Raw genomic sequence first — 18,825 nt, 5'->3', positions numbered from 1 at the left:
TTTAATATATTTGAATGAACAACAGTTCTAGGACAGAAATCTCCCACTTTTCCTGAGTTATCTTATTCTGTTTGAAGACTAGGAGAACAAGGCAGCAAGGCTACAGCATTTTCTTGCCCAGAGAAGGAAAATTGCAAGGATCCCCTACACTGGTATCCGCAGGTGACTCAACAGTGAAAGAGAAGCAGGGAGAATGTGCCAAGGGATCCTAGAGTAGATTTTGGGACTTAAGCAGGGGGAGGACAGTCAAGAGCATCTGCCTTCTCTCAGTACCTCTCGGTTTCCCCAAATGAACTGTATTTAGTCACTCCTGCCACAAGTACCCATTTAGGAGGCAGTTCTTTATTTCAGGGGCAGCACTGAGAAATAAAACATGCCGAGAATGAATTTAATTTAGCATGAGATAGTCTAACTGCATGGTATAAAGGAGAGAACATTGGTTTGAGAAAAGAGACCTCATTTTAATCTAAATTTTATTGTTGTTCATGGTCTACATAACTTTGGAAAAGGTGCTAAATCTATTTGGTCTCAGTATTAAGACCAAATTTATCATATAATTTATTGTTCAAGGATACTTTTGAGAGTAAGATTATTTAATAATCATTTTATTATTAAAATTCTGCCAAGACAAGAGGCGTAAGCTTAGAACTATCATGGGCCTACTCAGTGTTATACAGATACGTAGCAGTGGTAAACAGACTCAGATGTGCTAAAACCCCTGCTTCCCACTCACAACCAATTGTTCTTGATTTAATTTCCTTTCAACAATAAATCATATCCTGCGAAAACTTAGGAAAAGTGAGCAGACAGAGTTCCCTGGTGGCTCAGCAGGTTAAGGATCTGGTGTTGTCATTACTGTGGCTCAGGTTGCTGCTGTGGTGCAGGTTTGACCCCCAGCCCCAGAATGCCATGGGCACAGCCAAAAAAAATGTGAGAGGCCACTTTCTATGTTATTTTATATCACCTCTCTCACCTTCAGGAAAAGTCATTTAAAAAGCAGGCTTTTGAGAGTCCCCTGAAATGGGATAAAGAGTGGGGAGATCTATGCAGAGGAGGCATGGAGAAGCAGAGTTCAGAAAGGGTTGAAAGGAGAGAGGACAGGAAAAGCACACAAGCGGACAGAGTATAGAAGAACTGAACTGACAGAGGGAAATATGCTTGAGAGTAAATTCGTAAGTAAAGCTAACATTTCCTGTCACTCACCTAAAACTGTGAGGCCGGTGACCCCAATGTTCCTGCCCCCTCTATCTGGAAGATTGTTAACCAAACACTGGTAGGTGCCTGTATCTGAGAGTTGAGTGTTGTTAATGAAGATAGAGACATTGGTGGCTGGCATGGTGCCTGTAAATCCTACCCTACCATGGAACCGGGCGGCACCGTCGAACATCTGTCCACCTTGATACAGAATGACCTGCAAAGGAAAGAAAAATAAATAAATTGGCCACTGTATCTCTTTCTACACACATAACAATAACTACCTAGGAAACAATAGGCTCTATCAAGCACTGAAAAATTTTATTTCTAATCTTAGAGTTGGCACCAACTTTTTATTTTAGCACCTGTCTATAGATATCCAGGGTTCTAAATTCCTACACATCAAACTGGTGCGACATCGTATTCTTACCTAACGCATCAGAATGCAGAAAGTGCATTTTATGATACCTAACTATCAGTTCATAAATACTTTTACCAGTTCAAAAAATTAATTCCAAAACTAAAAGTTAAAATTAGCACTGCCATTCCCATGCTTTTACAGGTCACAAAATGACAGATCACTCAGTTATAGACTGACCATAAATGAATGTCATAAAAAGGAAGAAAAGTCACAAGTCCATCATTGCTTTCCTTATATTAGTTTCCTTATCAAAGTTAACTATTCCTGGAAGAGGATTCAGAGTGGTGTTGCAAAAAGCCCTTAGGGCTGAGTGTGAAGTACCTGGCTCCATTCAAGCTCTACCTGCAAATGCTTAGGTGACTGTGGTCAAGTCTTTCATTGCCTCTATCACTGACTCCTAAAATGATAAGGATAAACAAAATGATCTCAAAGTCTCAGCCTAATTATAAAAGTTCCATGGATTAAAGAAATAGAACTTACTGTTAAATATGTCTATTTTAATTTCGTATCAGAAAACTTAGCTTATCAAATAATTTTAGAAAGTAAAAGGCTTACTGAGGCAGAAAAGCTTCATAACAGAAATAAGCTAACTTTGGGAATGAAAGTATAGTCATGGTCACAATTCACTAATTTTCTGAGCATTTTTGTCTACAGTGGGCATCACACGTTATGGGTCTTTTACCTTTAAGTGATACAGTTTAATAGATAGCACTTGTATTATCACACATCTAATTTATTTGAGACTCTTGGGAGATGGCTAGTGTGCCTGGCTTTATTTTAAAACACTTGTGCAATTAACCAAATAAATCAAGTGCTATTATCTAATGTTACTTAATATTATCACTATCCTTAAAAGTACTCCCTAACCACTTGTGTTAGTGCTAGTCCCCTTCCTGTCAAAATACACTTTGCTTTCTCTGCCTTGGTATTTCCTGTCAGCAATGTCTTTTAATGAAATTCCAGGTTCCTAAATAAAATCCATAGGGGAGTTCCCTTGACATCTGTTAATTGCTTTTAAAAAAAAAAAAAAAAAAGTCTTTTACAAAGAGAAGAGCTTCTTCTGACAGTTGACTAATATTTTAAGGAGCACTTAAAACAGCATAGGCACGCCGGAAGTATCACCTTATTCTAGAAAGCAAATACAAACTCAAGAAGCTTTCTGACCCACCTTTTATGAAAAGATTAGAATTTCAGAGGTAGCATAGGATGGAACAGAAGTACCTGCTCAGGTTGGTTCGCATTGGAGAGAGGAATGACCATCCAAATGACATTGAGGTTAATGAGGGCAGCACTGGTAGTGAACGTACAGGGCAGGACTGCTGTCTGACCCCGGGCCACTTGGACACTCCCAGGGCTCTCTGAGACTTCCAGGGAAGCTGCAACACCTAAGGATGAAGGAACAGGGAAGTTATGTGATCACCCTTTCCTAACAGACCAAATTCCTTCGGAAAAGGTTTGTGTGTTTCACATTATCGACAATGTAAATAGGCTGACATGACAGTCTTACTAAACTACTACTGACCATTCACTGTATCAAAATACTAAAAACTGTTTATCCCTTTATATGTTATAAACTATAAACGAAAAGTATTACAGAATACCTATTCCATTTTGTAAGACACTATCTCATACTTGCCAGATTCAAAAACAAACTGGGAGAATTCAATTGACAGGGTTTGAACAAAGCTTTAATGGTGACAGGGGATAAGAAACTGAAAACATTTTAAAGCATCATTACACCTAGCACACTGTAAAATTAAATGCTTATATAGAAATCCAACAAAATATGAGCAGGATCTATATACCCAGAAAACTATAACATGCTAATGAAATACATCAAGACCAAATAATGGACAGACAGATATGTTCATAGGTTGGAAGACTCGATATTGTTAAAAGCCAATCCTCTCGAATTGCTGTACAGATGCAGAGCAATCCCAATCAGAATCGCAGCAGCCTTTTTGTAGATACTGACAAAGTACTTCTAAGACATGTGAAAAGGCAAAGAACTAGAATGGCCAAAAGAATATTGAAACAGAAGAACAAACTGGGAGAAGTCACACTGATTACAAAATTTGCTATAAATCAGCTGTAGCAATCAAGACAGCACAATACTAGCATAAGGACAGAGCACCAGACAAATGACACAGGACTGAGAGTTCTGAAATTAACCCTGTGTTTATGGTAAATTGCCTTTCAACAAAGGTACAAAACAATTAAATGAGAGAAAAAGTCTTTTCAACAAATGATACTAGAGCAATTTAATATCACTATGCAAAAAATTTAACTCAGATCCTTGCCTCACAGCATACACAAAAATCAACTCCAAATACATCGCAGACCTAGATGTAAGAACTAAAACTATAAAACTTCTAGAAATAAATGTAAAAGAAAATCTCTGTGGCCTTGAGTTCACCAAAGATATGTCCTTCGATATGTCACCAGGCCCATAAGCTGTGAGAGAAAAAAAGTAATAAATTATACTTCATTAAAATTTTTAAAAAAACTCTTGTGCTTAAAAAGACTCAATTAAGAAAGCAAAAAGCCACGGTATAGACTGGGAAAGAATATTTGTAAGCCACATATCTGATAAAGGAGTTGTATATACAATACATTAACAATTACAACTCAAAAATAACAAGACAAGCAACCTACTATTAAAAAGCAACCTACTATTAAAATGAATAAAATATCTGAGTAAATATTTTAACAAAGGCTAATAATAAATACATGGGAACATGCTCAACACTATTACTCACTATGAAACTGCACATTAGAACCACCATAAGATACCATCACACATACATTGGAATGGCTATAGCTAACACAAAACCAAGTGCTGACAAGGATGCAGAGAAACTAGAATTCTCTTCATTCATTGCTGGTGGAAATATAAAATGGTACAGCCACTTCAGACAATAGTTTGTTTTCTTAAAAAGTTTAGCATAAACTTACCAGAAGTTCCATTCCTAGGAATCTACCCAAGTAAAATGAAAATATATGCCCACACAGAGACCATGAATGCTTAGAATACCATTACTGATATGATATCTCCAAATGAAATAATAAAAATATTCATCAATTGATGAATGGATAAACAAAATGTGGTATACCCATACAATGAAATAATACTGAGAAATGAAAAGCAACAAGTTACTGATACATGTTACAACATGGAGGAGACTTTCAAAAACATTCTTCTAAGTGAAAGAAGCCAGATTCGAAAACCTACATACTGTACTAATCGATTTAAATGAAATGTCCAGAAAAGGCAAACCTATAGAGACAAGAAGTAAATCTGTGGTTGCATGGGGCTAGAGAGAAGGGATAAGGGATTGATGCAAATAGTTGCAATGGAACTTTAAGGGCAATAGAAAACTAAAATTGGGTTGTTATGATGGTTGTACAACTCTACAAATTTATTAAAAATAATTGGATTTCATACTTTAAAGAGGTGAGTTCTTTGAAATGTAAATTATACCCCAATATTGATACTAAAATTCATGCATCCCAATGTTCATTGCAGCATTATTTCCAATTGTCGAGACATGGAAGCAGCCCAAATGTCTATCAACAGAGGGACTTGATAAAGAAGATATGGTACCTATATACAATGGAATATTATTCACCCACAAAAAAGAATGAAATAATGCCATTTACAGCAATGTAGATGGACCCAGAAATTATACTAAATGAAGTAAGTCAAATACAGAAAGACAAATACCATACAAGATCACTAATACATGGAATCTAACAAAAAAATGATTTAAAAAAAGAACTTACAAAACAGAAATAGACTCAAAGATTTTGAAACTAAATTCATGGTTATCATAGTAGAAATGCGGGGTGGAAGGGCTAAATTAGGGAGCTGGACCGACATATACACACTACTATATATATAATAAATAGCTAACAAGGACCTACTTTATAGCACAGGGTGATCTACTCAATATTGTGTAATAACCTATTTAGGGAAAGCACCTGAAAAATACTGTGCAATAATCTACTTGGGGAAAGAATCTGAAAAAAAATGAACATATGTATACATGTAACTGATTTACATTGCCGTACACCTAAAAGTAACACAACTTTCTAAGTCAACTATACTCCAATAAAATTTATTTTTAAAAATAAGTAAATAAAATTCAAAAAAAAAAATAAAAAGGAAAAGAATAACATACCAGAGCTAATTCCTGGCAAGTCAAAATCAATTGTTACCTCTTCTGAAAAGAAAGCCTACCCCCTGGGACTATAGAACAATATGGGAGGAACAGGAGATTAAAATAGGTCAGAGGGATCCAACAAAGAAGTTATTCTGAACATGAAAATACATTAAGTCGGTGGCAGTATCTCAAACTGTTTTATTTTGAAGTGTTATTACCTCAATTCTCTCAAAAAAGTAACAAAATAGCATACTGTTATGATTCCAATTCATTTAAAAAATAAATATACATAACACCTTCCTTCTATAGAACTTCGTGTTCTTCACATATAGTCTGATGATGCTCTTAGGAGTTAAATTTGCAGGATAAAATGTTTCATAAGATGAGCTATCTGTGGGAGAATATAAGGTACTTGATAGCATCAGGAAAAGTCTCTAAGTTGAATAACATTAGGGAAAATCTCAAAGTTTTAAAAAGGTAAGCTGAAAGAACCTCAGGTGTTAAAAGGGAGAAAGCAGATGTTATCTTTGGCAAGGACAGGAACAAGCCACCCCATGGGTAGAAGTGGATTAAGAGAGGGTATTTGTTAAAATGATTATGATAGATGCAACGGAGATGTTTTTAAAAGTAAGTGTGGAAACCAAACTGGCAGAAAACCTACCTCACTCCATGCTTCAGCTAATACTCTGAGGAAGAAGTGAAGGAAACATGCACCCCTTATAACTAACTGTACAAAATAATGCAACCCCCCACCCTCAATGCAATAATTTCAAGATGAATGCACACAATCTGTGGTACAGGTTTTAAAAAGAAAAAAAAAGGGTAATATAAACTAAGAATGAAAGATGAAGATGGAGATGGAGAAACTACCAAATGTGGCAGGATTTCAATAAAGGAAGGGTAGGTTTGCAGGATGGAGTGGGAGCTGAGAGAAAAGGAGCAGGTCAGCCGGCAGAGGGCAGGCCCCCAGGGTGGCAGAAGCTGTGAAAGAGTGTCTCCATTGGCTTCACATTTTCCCATGAGGTTAACGCTGGAAATCTCAAGCACTGAGATACCAGCAGAAGATATATTCCAGGTATGTTGCTTTCAGAACTTGTAAAAATATGGGTTTGAAGCTGAATAGGTCTAGTTTGAAATCCAGCTCTTTCATCTACTTAGCTCTGTGGGCTCAAATAAGCCACTTACTTTCTGATTCTGTTGCTGCTCTTGTAAATTAGGGCTAAGAATACCATCACATCATCAGAAGCGTATGTGAGGGCAGCTCCAGGGTAAAAGGCTGACGGCTGACGATGACCACTAACACGGTCACTACTGCCAGCTGACACAGAGGGCACACTGACCACATAGCAAGTCCACATTGAGCACTCTATATAAACATACACATACACACACTCATGTAATACTACAAGGTATCTTACACCTCATACATAATTTCATATACATAAGAAATTAAGGCCCAGAGAAGAAAAAAAAACCAGCTCTAGGTCACATACAAAGTGGTAAGCCCTGGATTCAAATCCAGACAGTTTCTCTACAGAGAACATATACTTAATGACCACACATAAAGCTTAGAAAATCAGTCTATAAATGTTTGCTGTTGTCATTACTACTATATTATACAATCACATATTTTTTTTCCATCTTTTTAGGGCCGCACCTGCAGCATATGGAAGTTCCCAGGCTAGGGGTTAAATCAGAGCTGTAGCTGCCAGCCTACGCCACAGCCACAACAATGCAAGATCCCCAACCCACTGAGCGAGGCCAGGGATTTGAACCTGCCTCCTCATGGATACTAGCTGGATTCATCACCGCTGAGCCACGACAGGAACTCCAACAATCACATAATAAATCAGTATGGACTTTTACATTAAGCCGTCAGATGAAAACTCCCTTAACGTTCTATTTCCCAGCCTACAAGGCAGCTTTGATCTATCTCATCCTCTTCCTCCTCTCTCCTCATCGAATGCCAACCCCTCATCCGAGCATCATTTCTACTCTGTCCTCTTAGCTTCCTTAGTAACCTTATCAGATTGTCCCCTCTCTTGTAGCCTCAGCCTCTCCCCCTGCACCCCTGACAGCATTTAAACATATTCAGGTATTTCCACTTAAAAACAAAGTCCCTCCCTCCCTCCACCCACCCTATGCTTCCCTCCAGGGCCTGCCCCCTCTGACATTTGCCCATCAACCTGTTTGAAAGAGTGTCTATACTCACTCTCTCCAGACTCTTCCACCATTCTGCCTTCAATCCACTCCTGCTATCATTACTTTTTAACAACAGTTCTCTCGAGGTTTTCCAGAGACCTCCTGATGGATTCAAAACTCTTGAATTCACACTTGGACTCTCAGTAGCATCTAACAAAGAGGACCATTCCCCGTTCCTTCTTGAAATCGGTTTTCTCTTAGCTTCAGTGATATAATTTACTTCTAGTTTTCTTTCCATATCTCTGGATACTTCTCAGTCTCTTCTGCTTCTTCTCCCTTCTCTACCCAGCTATTAAATGTTGGCAGTCCTAAAGGGATGCCTGTTCTTCTTATTCTAAACTCTCCCTGCAGAGAGTTTATCCACTATCACGGCTTTAATTCTCAGATACAGGCCAAGGGACTCCAAATTTATCTAACCAAAACCTCTCCTCTTACATCCAACTGCCTTCCAGGCATCTCCACACAGCCACCCCAGAGGTATCGCAAGTCAACTTGTCCACGTTCAAACTCTTGATCTTCCCCTCTGTACCAGCACCCTCTGTATATGCGGCTCCTTTCTAGAGTTCCTTAGGCTACTGAATGGCCCAACTAGCCATCCAGTTGGACAAAAGTCAGAAATTTAGAAATCTTTCTTGATTCCTTCTACTCTCTCAACATCTCCCAAAACCAATCCATGATCAAGTATGATCCATTTTACCAATTAAATTTCTCTTGACTTGTTAAAACAGAGCCTTTGTTCTATCTTAAGTCTTTCTTCTGATTTTCGGTTCCACATCTAATTCTTTACTTATTAACCTCCTACCCGTTCTTCATATTAGCTTAAATGCTACCTTCTCACAGAAGAACCTTTCCTGATCCCTCAGTCAAGATCGGGGTCTCAGAAAGCACTGTTCCTTTCATTCTAAACACCATTCAAACTTGTAATCATACTTTCATCAGCGGGATTATTTAAGACAACTTCATCAAATATTGTGAGGTACATAAAGAACTCCATTACTGAAAGCACACAATAAGAACTCAATAAATACATATTGCCTGATTGATCTAGTTCAATTTGCACATGAAAACACCAGAGTCCAAAGAGCTACACTTGCCAAAGTCTTAAGATTAGGACCCATTTCTTCTGACTGCCAATAGAGCGTATTTTCTACCATTCCCAACTCTTTCATGGACTGCATTTTTGAAAACAAATGATACTATTATTTGTATTATAATTAGGATAAAGGGACACTTCTTTACCAATAGAACCAATACTGAGCAAGAAGAACTCAATTTATTTGTAAATATATCTGTTCTACTCTCAGTCTCATGCATACAGAATTTAACATAAAAAAGCCCATTATGCTCTTTTTCTATGCAACAATTTTGAAAGTCATCCAACACCCTAAAATTCCAGATATAAGATATAAGATATCAAAATGAGTTTTAAGAATGGCTACCCTGAAGGATTTGCACAAAGATGGCTGAAAACTGGCCATATAACTTTTAGGATTACACAGATAATAAACAGGTTGGGGTGAATGTCTGTAAAGAGATTTTGAGGAGAAAATTTTTCATTTGAGCTGTGGTATGTTCTAAGTCCCACTCCATTCCCACCTAGCAAAAGGGCCTATATTCCCTGAATGTGTCGGGGTCAAGGACATCTGAATGTTTCCAATGGATCAGATGTGAACACACAGGAGCTGGTACTTAGGTTCTGTTCAAGAGGGCTATCTAATGAGAAGTCCAGGAGAAGGGAGCTGGAGGTAGACCTCTGGACCAGAGAGTGGACCACTGGCACTCTGAGAACTACACATACATTTCTGTATATAAATTAAGATTTTCTTGTTTTGCTTTATTTTGAAACTCAGAGTGATCAGAAAAATCATGTAACCTGCTTAAGTTTTCATCTAGAAAAAGAACTTAATCTGAAATAAATTTAAAGATGTGAAATAAAATTTTAAATTCAAATTGCTTTGTGATTGTGTCTCAGGATTCCTATTTGACACACTGATTCAAAAATGAATATAACTGAAATTTTCTTAGAGTAAGAAGGAAGGAAATAGGTGCATTTTACATTTTTTAAATAATTTTTATTTTTTTTCCTTTATAGCTGATTTACAGTGTTGCGTCAATTTTCTACTATACAGCAAAGTGACCCAGTCACACATACATATATACATTCTATTTCTCACATTATCCTCCATCATCAGTGACTAGATATATAATTTCCAGTGCTATACAGCAGGATCTCATTGCTTATCCATTCCAAAGGCAACAGTTGGCACCTATTAACCCCAGATTCCCAGTCCACCTTCAGTCCCTCCCCTTCAGCAAATCACAAGTCTATTCTCCAAGTCCATGAGTTTCTTTTCTGTGGCCAGATTCATTTGTGCCTTATATTAGATTCCAGATATAAGTGATATCATATGGTATTTGTCTTTTTCTTTCTGACTTACTTCACTCAGTATGAGTCTCTAGTTCCATCCATGTTGCTGCAAATGGCATTATTTTATTCTTTTTTATGGCTGAGTAGTAGTCCATTGTGTATATATACCCCATCTTCTTAATCCATTCAACTGTCAATGGACATTTAGGTTGTTTCCATGTCTTGGCTATTGTGAATTGTTTCACATTTTAAATGCTAACTTTTTTTCTATTTTACTTTAAAAATTCTAAAAACTCTACTTCATTTTATTTTATTTTGCTTTATTTTTGTCTTTTTAGGGCCACACTCACAGCATATGGAAGTTCCCAGTCTATGGGTCAAATGAGAGCTGCAGCCGCCAGCCTACGCCCCAGCCACAGCAACATAGGATCCAAGCTGTATCTGCGACCTACACCACAGTTCACAGCAACTCTGGACCTTAACCCACTGAGCGAGGCCGGGGATGGAACCCGCATCCTCATGGAGCCACAGCAGGAACTCACCCTATTTCCTTTTAGAGTGTATTTCCATGTTTTAAATACTAGACAGGAATTTAAACTTTAATGCTAAATATCAAATTAAAAATTCATTTAAAATATCTTACAACTTGTAATATTTACATGTAAAATGCATAATTTAAGAGTTGAATTGGCAGCATTTTGCAGACTTGAATCATTCCTTAGTACTTTCACCCAAGAAAAATTAAGTCAACTCATGAATTGTGAATGACTCTCATCAATTAAACAAGATAGACATAAAGCACATGGTACTGTTGCCTCCCAGAAGTTGAAACCATAAATAACAGTTGTCTATACTCTTTCTTTAGACCTCTATTCCCCAAGATTTAAAGCAGAAAGAAATCCACGTTTTCTTAGGCCAAGAGGTACATGTTAAAGGAGAAGAGGATGACAGCAAAGAATCTTTAAAAATGTTGAGGAATCATCCATACTACATAGCCAAGAGAACTGACAAAGGGCACTTTGATTGGCTAGACTCAAAAGACAAGGGACAAGGCCTCCCCTACAAATCCATCACAGCCAGAATGTCTGAGATTCAGAAGCAGCACCCAACACAAGCATTTCAACTGAAAGGTCAAAATAGAGCATTGGCTGATGTCTGCTGAGCATGTGTTCAAGTTTCAGCCCAACTGCCAGAACACTGCCCTCTGGGAATGTGGTCTGCAAAGACTCAAAAGGATCTTATGGCATTTTGGGAAACCTATGATGTCTTTCACCCAAAACGTTATTATCAGAAGTCACATAAGGCCTAATGGCTTATATGAGTCCAGTATGATTTCATAAGTGCTGTTTTGTGCATATAAAAATTATAACATAAAATTCATTAACCTGTTCAAATTCAGTTTTACAGTTCCATCAGATTGAAATAAATTTAAAGAAAAAATTCTATGCTATACTACTTGTTTTCTGAAGCAAAGTCTCTAATACTGTAGTAGTTTTAAAAGAAATCACTTTCTCTTCATATTTCAAGGAAATTGTAATCAGATGAAATAATCTTGCCAACACATTATATAACTGCTGTATTAACTTAAAAAATATTATTTGTGTTAACTGACATTAAATTAGGTTAAAGCCATCAACACAGCACCAAATTAAATGAAGAGTAAATATTTGGTTAATTTGATCAATGTAGACTGCTTTATTATGCACTGGTCATCTACCAATTTACAGGATCAGTGCCAAATTTCTACTTCATTTTATGCCATAATAAGCAATACACATAGTTTATTGTTGTTATGCAAAGGCAGGCTACCATAAAATTATACATCCTCATCCACTGACTGAAGCAATCTACATCATACATGTTCCATGGTATCACAGTATTGTGTTTCCACGGTGTTACACTGCCCCTTGCAATGTCATTGCAGTGCCTTCTCATTGACTCCTCCTATTCAACCACAAACATTACTCAGGAAACATGTCAAAGGCAAACAGCATGCCTGGGAACTTGGGTACAGAAGTGATTTCCTCAGGTGGAGTTCCAAAAAGTAGACCCAGAGATGACCCAGAGGTCCAGAGTGTGGCCACGGCCTTATACTAAATCAATGCTCACATTCTACATTATCACACCCCTTTGTCATTTTTCAAATGATCAAAAGTATATGCATCTGCCTTCTTGGCCCGCTCATGACACAGTATATCTATTATATGGGTGACATTTACTCAGCCCCTAACACTTTATGTGAAACTGAACAGAACCTTTCTTCTACAGCAAATCTCCCATTATTACCACCCTCTCCTGATGTTATATCTGGCTTCAGGCATAGATGTTCCACTCCATTTAGGAATTCCCTTACAGGGCTGACTACACTCTAATAAGGTTACAGATGATTTACATATATATTTTGTTTAGCCTATATTATATGACCCACTTAGAATTTTTAAGTACTCTGAATTACTTACAAGTAAATAGTATAAAACTCTAGATTACTAGCTTATCTTTAAAAACTTTAAGATTTAGTAAAACTGGCCCCACACTTCTCATGGCAATTGATTACTACTGCCCCATCAGACAAATTATGTACTCTCCACATTGCCACAATCCCCACCACTCCCTATTGTCTACAATATAGCCCATACTCTACTCAGTCAGGATACTTGCCTGACTCCTACAGACATTTGTGTTTACAAATCCTTTTGTAAAACTGAGTAATGTGATTATAATTAGATGTTTAAAGAAGCAAGCCACAAAAGCAGATCCAAATTTGGTAGTGTTATAATGGACATGATAATATGACTGCTTTCACAGCCAAAACTCCCTTCAGGGAAAGCAAAATGAAGCAATTCTTTAAACATAGGTCACCATGATTTGTGACATAGGATCTCATTCACACTCTTGCTTGCTACAAATGACTGTGCCAGGAATTAGCACTAGACCAAATTAGTCACCTATGGAACCAAATGCTGAGCAGCCTTCAACCAAATGGACTGGAAACTTTCAAAAAGATATCCTACTCCAGAAGACAAACAAAAGGCCACATCAAGAGGTAGGAGGGGCGATTACACAATATAAGCAACCACATACCTACTAGGTGGGAAGCCCCACAGACTGGAAAGTAACTGTATCACAGACACTCAGCTACAGGAATAAGAATTCTGAGATCCACGTCAAATCCCCATGCCTGGGGTTCTGGAATTTGGAGAAATCTGGCAATGAAGGCCAGTGGGGCTTGTGCGCAGGAGCTCCACGGGACTGGGGGAAACGGAGACCCCATTCTTGAAAGGTGCATACAGACTTTCACATGTACTGGATCCCAGATCAAAGGAAAGGCTCCATAGAAATCTGGGTCGGACCTGACTGCAGTTCTTGGTGGATCTCCTGGGAGAACAGGGGGTGAATGTGGCTTGTTGTGGGGGAAGTGCATTGGAGGCAAAGCTCTTGGGAATATTCATCAGCATTCATCTCTCTAGAGGTGGCCATTTTGGGAAAATCTGGCCCTACCCATCAGCACTGAGAAGCCCCAGGCCAAACAACAATCAAGGTGGGATCACAGCCCCACCCATCAGTAAACAGGCTGCCTTTAAGACCCCCAGGCACATAGCCACCTGTAATCTCACCCAGAGACAAAGCCCCACCCACAAGTGGGATGGGATTCAGCCCCACCACGTACCAGTGGGCAGGCATCAGTACCTCCCATCAGAAAGCCCACAGCAAGCCTCATTGCCAACTTCAGCCACAAGGGGGGCAGACACCAGAAGTAAGAAAGGCTACAACTGTATTGTCTGTAAAAAGGTCACCACACCAAAAATCTATAAAAATGAAAAGGCAGAGAACTATAACTCAGATAAGGGAGCAAGAAAAAAAACCAGAAAATCAGCTAAGTGATCTGGAGATTCTCAGCCTCCAGGAAAAGGATTTAGACTGTCGATGCTGAAGATGATGCAAGACATTGGAAATAAACTAGAGGCAAAGATGGATAATTTACAGGAAACACTGAGCAAAGAGATACAAGATATAAAACTTAACCAAATTAGTCACCTATGGACCAGACAATTGTTTATGAGATAACTGTCCTAAGATCCTTGTCAAGAGGTGTAACAAATACAATAGTGCCTGGAAAATTCAATAGGATCTTCCCTCTTGTTAGAGAGTTTGAGAAAGAAGCAATGTGAGAGAGAGAAGAACTAGATCACCAAAAATAGGAATAAAGAGGGACATTAAAAAATGCTAAAGGTATCAATTCATCAAGAACATATCAATCCTGTTATGCACCTAACAATTGAGCTTCAGAATACATGAAGTAAAAATTAACAGTACTGAAAAGAGAAAAGAAAAAAAATCCCAAACATAGTTAGAGACTAGAACACTCTTCTGTAATTAACAATTATATAAAATGAATATAAAAAATCAGTTTTAAAAACATTAGTAAAAATACAGAAGACATAAACAACACTACCTTAACTGAGATTTTTAGGACACTCTACCTAGTATTATGGAATACACTTTTTTTTTGTTTGTTTGTTTTCCTTTTATGGGGCCACACTCACAGCATATGGAGGTTCCCAGGCTAGGGGTTTAATCAGAGCTACAGCTGCCAGCCTATGCCACAGCCACAGCAATGCAGGATCTGCAGCCTACACCACAGCTCACAGCAATGCAGGATCCTTAACCCACTGAGCGAGGCCAGGGGTCGAACTTGCAACCTTATGGTTCCTATTCAGATTCGTTTCTGCTGTGCCACAAGGGGAACTGTGGAATACACATTTTTAAGTGCATATGAAACATTCCCCAAGATAGACCATGTTCTGAGCTACAAAATAAACTTTAACAAATTTAAAATAATTAAAATCATACAAAAATGTTAATTAATTTAGAACTCAATAACAGAAAAAAAATTTAGAAAATGTTCAAATATTTATAAAAACCCACTTCCAAATAATTCATGGGTCAAAGGTCAAATTATCAGGAAAATTAGAAAATTTTTTGAATGTCATAAAAGCTAAAACAACATATCAAAACACATGGGAAACAACCACACACTACTTTGAGGAAAATGAATAGCATCTAAATGTTCACAGAATTAAAGAAAAAAGGTTTATAATCAACAACTTAAGCACCCACCTTAAGAAACCAAGAAAAGAAAATTAAATCAAAATCAAGTCAAAGAAAAGCATAAAGATAAGAGTAAAATTCACTGAAAATGAAGACAGGAAAATGATGAATGTGTAAATCACTGAAATCAAAAGCTGGTTCTCTGGGAGTCAATATTTGATAAATCTCTAACCAGACTGAGCAAGAATACAACAGAAAAGACATAAATTACCGTCATTAAAGAAGAGACATAACTACAGATCCTAGAGACATTAAAAGAATAATAAAGGGATACTGTAAATAACTTTATGCTAATATATTTGGTAACACAGATGAAATGAACAAATTCCTTGAAAGACACAACTACCAAAGTTCTCTGTAAAAAAATATAGCCTGACTAGCCCTATGCTCATTTAAAAAAAAATGAATTAATATGCATTTAAGAATCTCCCCACCAAGATAACACCAGGTCCAAATGGCTTCAAATGTTAACTGTGCCAAACATTTAAAGAAAAAATAATGCAATAAAGAATTCTATGTATAAATTCTTGCAGAAAAAAAGGGAACACTCCCAAGTCATTTTATGATGCTAGAATTACTGTGATACTAAAATCCAACAAAGATAATACAGGCAAAGAAAATTACAGACTAACATCCCTTCTAAACATAAGTATCATTCATTCTATGAAGCACAATCAACCTGATACCAAAACCAGACAAAAATAACAGACACAAAAAAGAAAATCATAGGCCAATATCACTGATGAACATAGATGCAAAAATCCTTAACAAAATATTAGTTAACCAAATCTAAATATATATTAAAAAGATCATACACCATGATCAAGTAGGATTTATCCCAGGGATGCAAAGATTCTTCAGTATCCACAAATCTATCAGTGTGATATACCACCATCAACAAATTGAAAAATAAAAATCATATGATCATCTCAACAGATTCAGAAAAGGCTTTTGACAAAATTCAACTCCCACTGATAAAAACTCTCTGAAGAGTGGGCATAGAGAGGAACTACCTCAATATAATCAAAAGCTGTTTATGACAAACCCACAGCTAACATCACTCTCAATGGTGAAAACCTGAAAGCATTTTCACTAAGATTAGGAACAAGACAAGGATGTCCACTTTCACCAAAGTTATTCAACATAGTTTTGGAAGTCCTAGCCATGGCTATCAGAGAAGAAAAAGAAATAAAAGGAATCCAAATTAGAAAAGAAGTAAAACTATCACTGTTTGCAGATGACATGATACTAAGAAAATCCTAAAGAGAACTGTTAGAGCTCATCAAATGAATTTAGTAAAGTTGCAGGATACAAAATTAATGCACAGAAATCGATTGCCTTTCTATATATTAACAATCAAAGATCAGAAAGCAAAATTAGGGAAACTGTCCCTTTTACCATCTCATCAAAAAGAAGAGAATACCTACGAATAAACCTACCTAAAAAGATAAAAGACTTGTACTCTGAAAACTATAAGACACTAATGAAAGAAATCAAAGATTTGTGTAAGACCCAAATAGATGGAAAGATATACCATGCTCTTGGATTGGAAGAATCAATATAGTCAAAATGATAATACTATCTACAGATCCCAATGCAATCTCTATCAAATTACCAAGGACACTCTTTAGAGAACTAGAACAAACTATTTAAAAATTTGTACAGAAACACAAAAGACCTAAAATATCCAAAGCAATATTGAAAAGAAAAAACAGAACTGGAGGAATCAGGCTCCCTGACCTCAGACTATACTTCAAAGCTACAGTCATCAAAACAGTATGGTACTGGCACAAAAACAGAAATATACATCAATGCAACAGGGAAGCCCAGAAAGAAACCCAAGCACCTATGACAAAGGAGGCAAGAACATACAGTGGAGGAAGTCTCTTCAATAAGTGGTGCTGGGGGAGTTCCCATAGTGGCGCAGTGTAAACAAATCCAACTAGGAACCATTAGGTTGCGGGTTCTATCCCTGGCCTTGTTCAATGGGTTAAGGATCTGGCACTTCTGTGAGCTATGGTGTAGGTCTCAGACATGGCTCAGATTTGTCATTGCTGTGGCTGTGGTGTAGGCTGGCAGCTGTAGCTCCACTTCAACCCCTAGGCTGGAAACCTCCATATGTCTTGGGTGCATCCCTAAATAGCCAAAAAAAAAAAAAAAAACTGGACAGCTGCATTAAAAAAATGAAATTAGAACATTCTCTAATAACAGACACAAAAATAAACTCGAATGGACTAAAGACCTAAATGTAAGGCCAGATACTATAAAACTCCTAGCAGAAAACATAGGCAGAACACTCTTTAACATAAATCTCAGCAACATCCTGTTTCATCCACTTCCTAGAATAATGACAATAAAGAGAAAAATAAACCAATGGGACCTAATTAAACTCCAAAGCTTTTGAACAGCAAAGGAAATCATTTAAAAAAAAAAAAAAGACAACCTACAGAATGGAAGAAAATCTGCAAATGATACAACCAACAAAGACTTAATCTCCAAAATATACAAACATCTCATACCAAAAAAATAAACCACCCAACTGAAAAATGGGCAGAAGACCTGAATAGACATTTCTCCAAAGAAGACATAGAGCCAGCAGGCACGTGAAAAAATGCTCAACATCACTAATTTAGAGAAATGTAAATCAACTATAATGAGGCACCATCTCACACCAGTTAGAGTGGCCATCATTAACAAGTCAACAAACAACAAATGCTGGAGAGTGGAGGGGATGTGGAGAAGAGGGAACCCTCCTTCATGGTTGGTGGGAATGTAAATTGGTACAACCACTGAAAAACAGTATAGAGGTACCTCAGAAAACTAATTATAGAACTATCATATGATCCAGCAATCCCACTCCTGGGTATATATCTGGACAAAACTTTCATTCAAAAAGATACATGCACCCCTATGTTCATTGCAGCACTATTCACAATAACCAAGACATGGAAACACACCCAAAAGTCCATCAATAGTGGAATAAATTAGGAAGATGTGGTACATATACACAATGGAATACTATTCAGCCATAAAATAGGACAAAATAATGCCATTGGCAGCAACATGGACAGAACTAGAAATTCTCATACTAAGTGAGGTCAGTCAGAAAGAGAAAGACAAACAACATATGATATTACTTATATGTGGAGTCTAAAATACACAACAAATGATCTATCTACAATACAGAAACAGATCATGGACATGGAAGGCAGACTTGTTTTCGCCAGGGAGGGAGGGAGGAGAGAGGACAACGGATGGGAGTTTGGGGTAGGTAGATGCAGACTGCTACATTTAGAATGGATGGGTGATGGGGTCCTGCTGTGCAGCACAGATATCTGCATCCGGTCTCGGGTTAGAACATGATGGAA

General features: G+C 37.4%; 1 protein-coding gene across 8 annotated transcripts in view; it reads right to left on the bottom strand.

Moving 5' to 3' along the window:
- IGSF11 (immunoglobulin superfamily member 11) overlaps positions 1-18,825 on the bottom strand; it is a 136,148-nt gene that overhangs the window by 26,575 nt on the left and 90,748 nt on the right. For 6 of the 8 annotated variants that reach the window (XM_084991158.1, XM_084991156.1, XM_084991160.1 and 3 more), the window contains 2 exons: positions 2,837-3,000; positions 1,204-1,411 (listed from right to left, as the gene is read on the bottom strand). In XM_084991158.1, coding sequence (XP_084847284.1) covers positions 1,204-1,411; positions 2,837-2,875 — 247 coding nt within the window. In that variant the 5' untranslated portion in view covers positions 2,876-3,000. The remainder of the gene's footprint in view (positions 1-1,203; positions 1,412-2,836; positions 3,001-18,825) is intronic. The other 2 variants (XM_084991155.1, XM_084991159.1) reach the window with 1 other exon arrangement.

The sequence above is a fragment of the Sus scrofa genome, chromosome 13 (genome assembly GCF_054392235.1).
Source record: "Sus scrofa isolate SSC_HxYL_T2T_F1_AM1 chromosome 13, Sscrofa_HxYL_maternal_Yorkshire_Landrace_v2.0, whole genome shotgun sequence".
NCBI classification, from domain to species: Eukaryota; Metazoa; Chordata; class Mammalia; order Artiodactyla; family Suidae; genus Sus; species Sus scrofa.
Note: the sequence above shows the minus strand (reverse complement) of the source record. Positions and strands in the feature narration are given on the sequence as shown.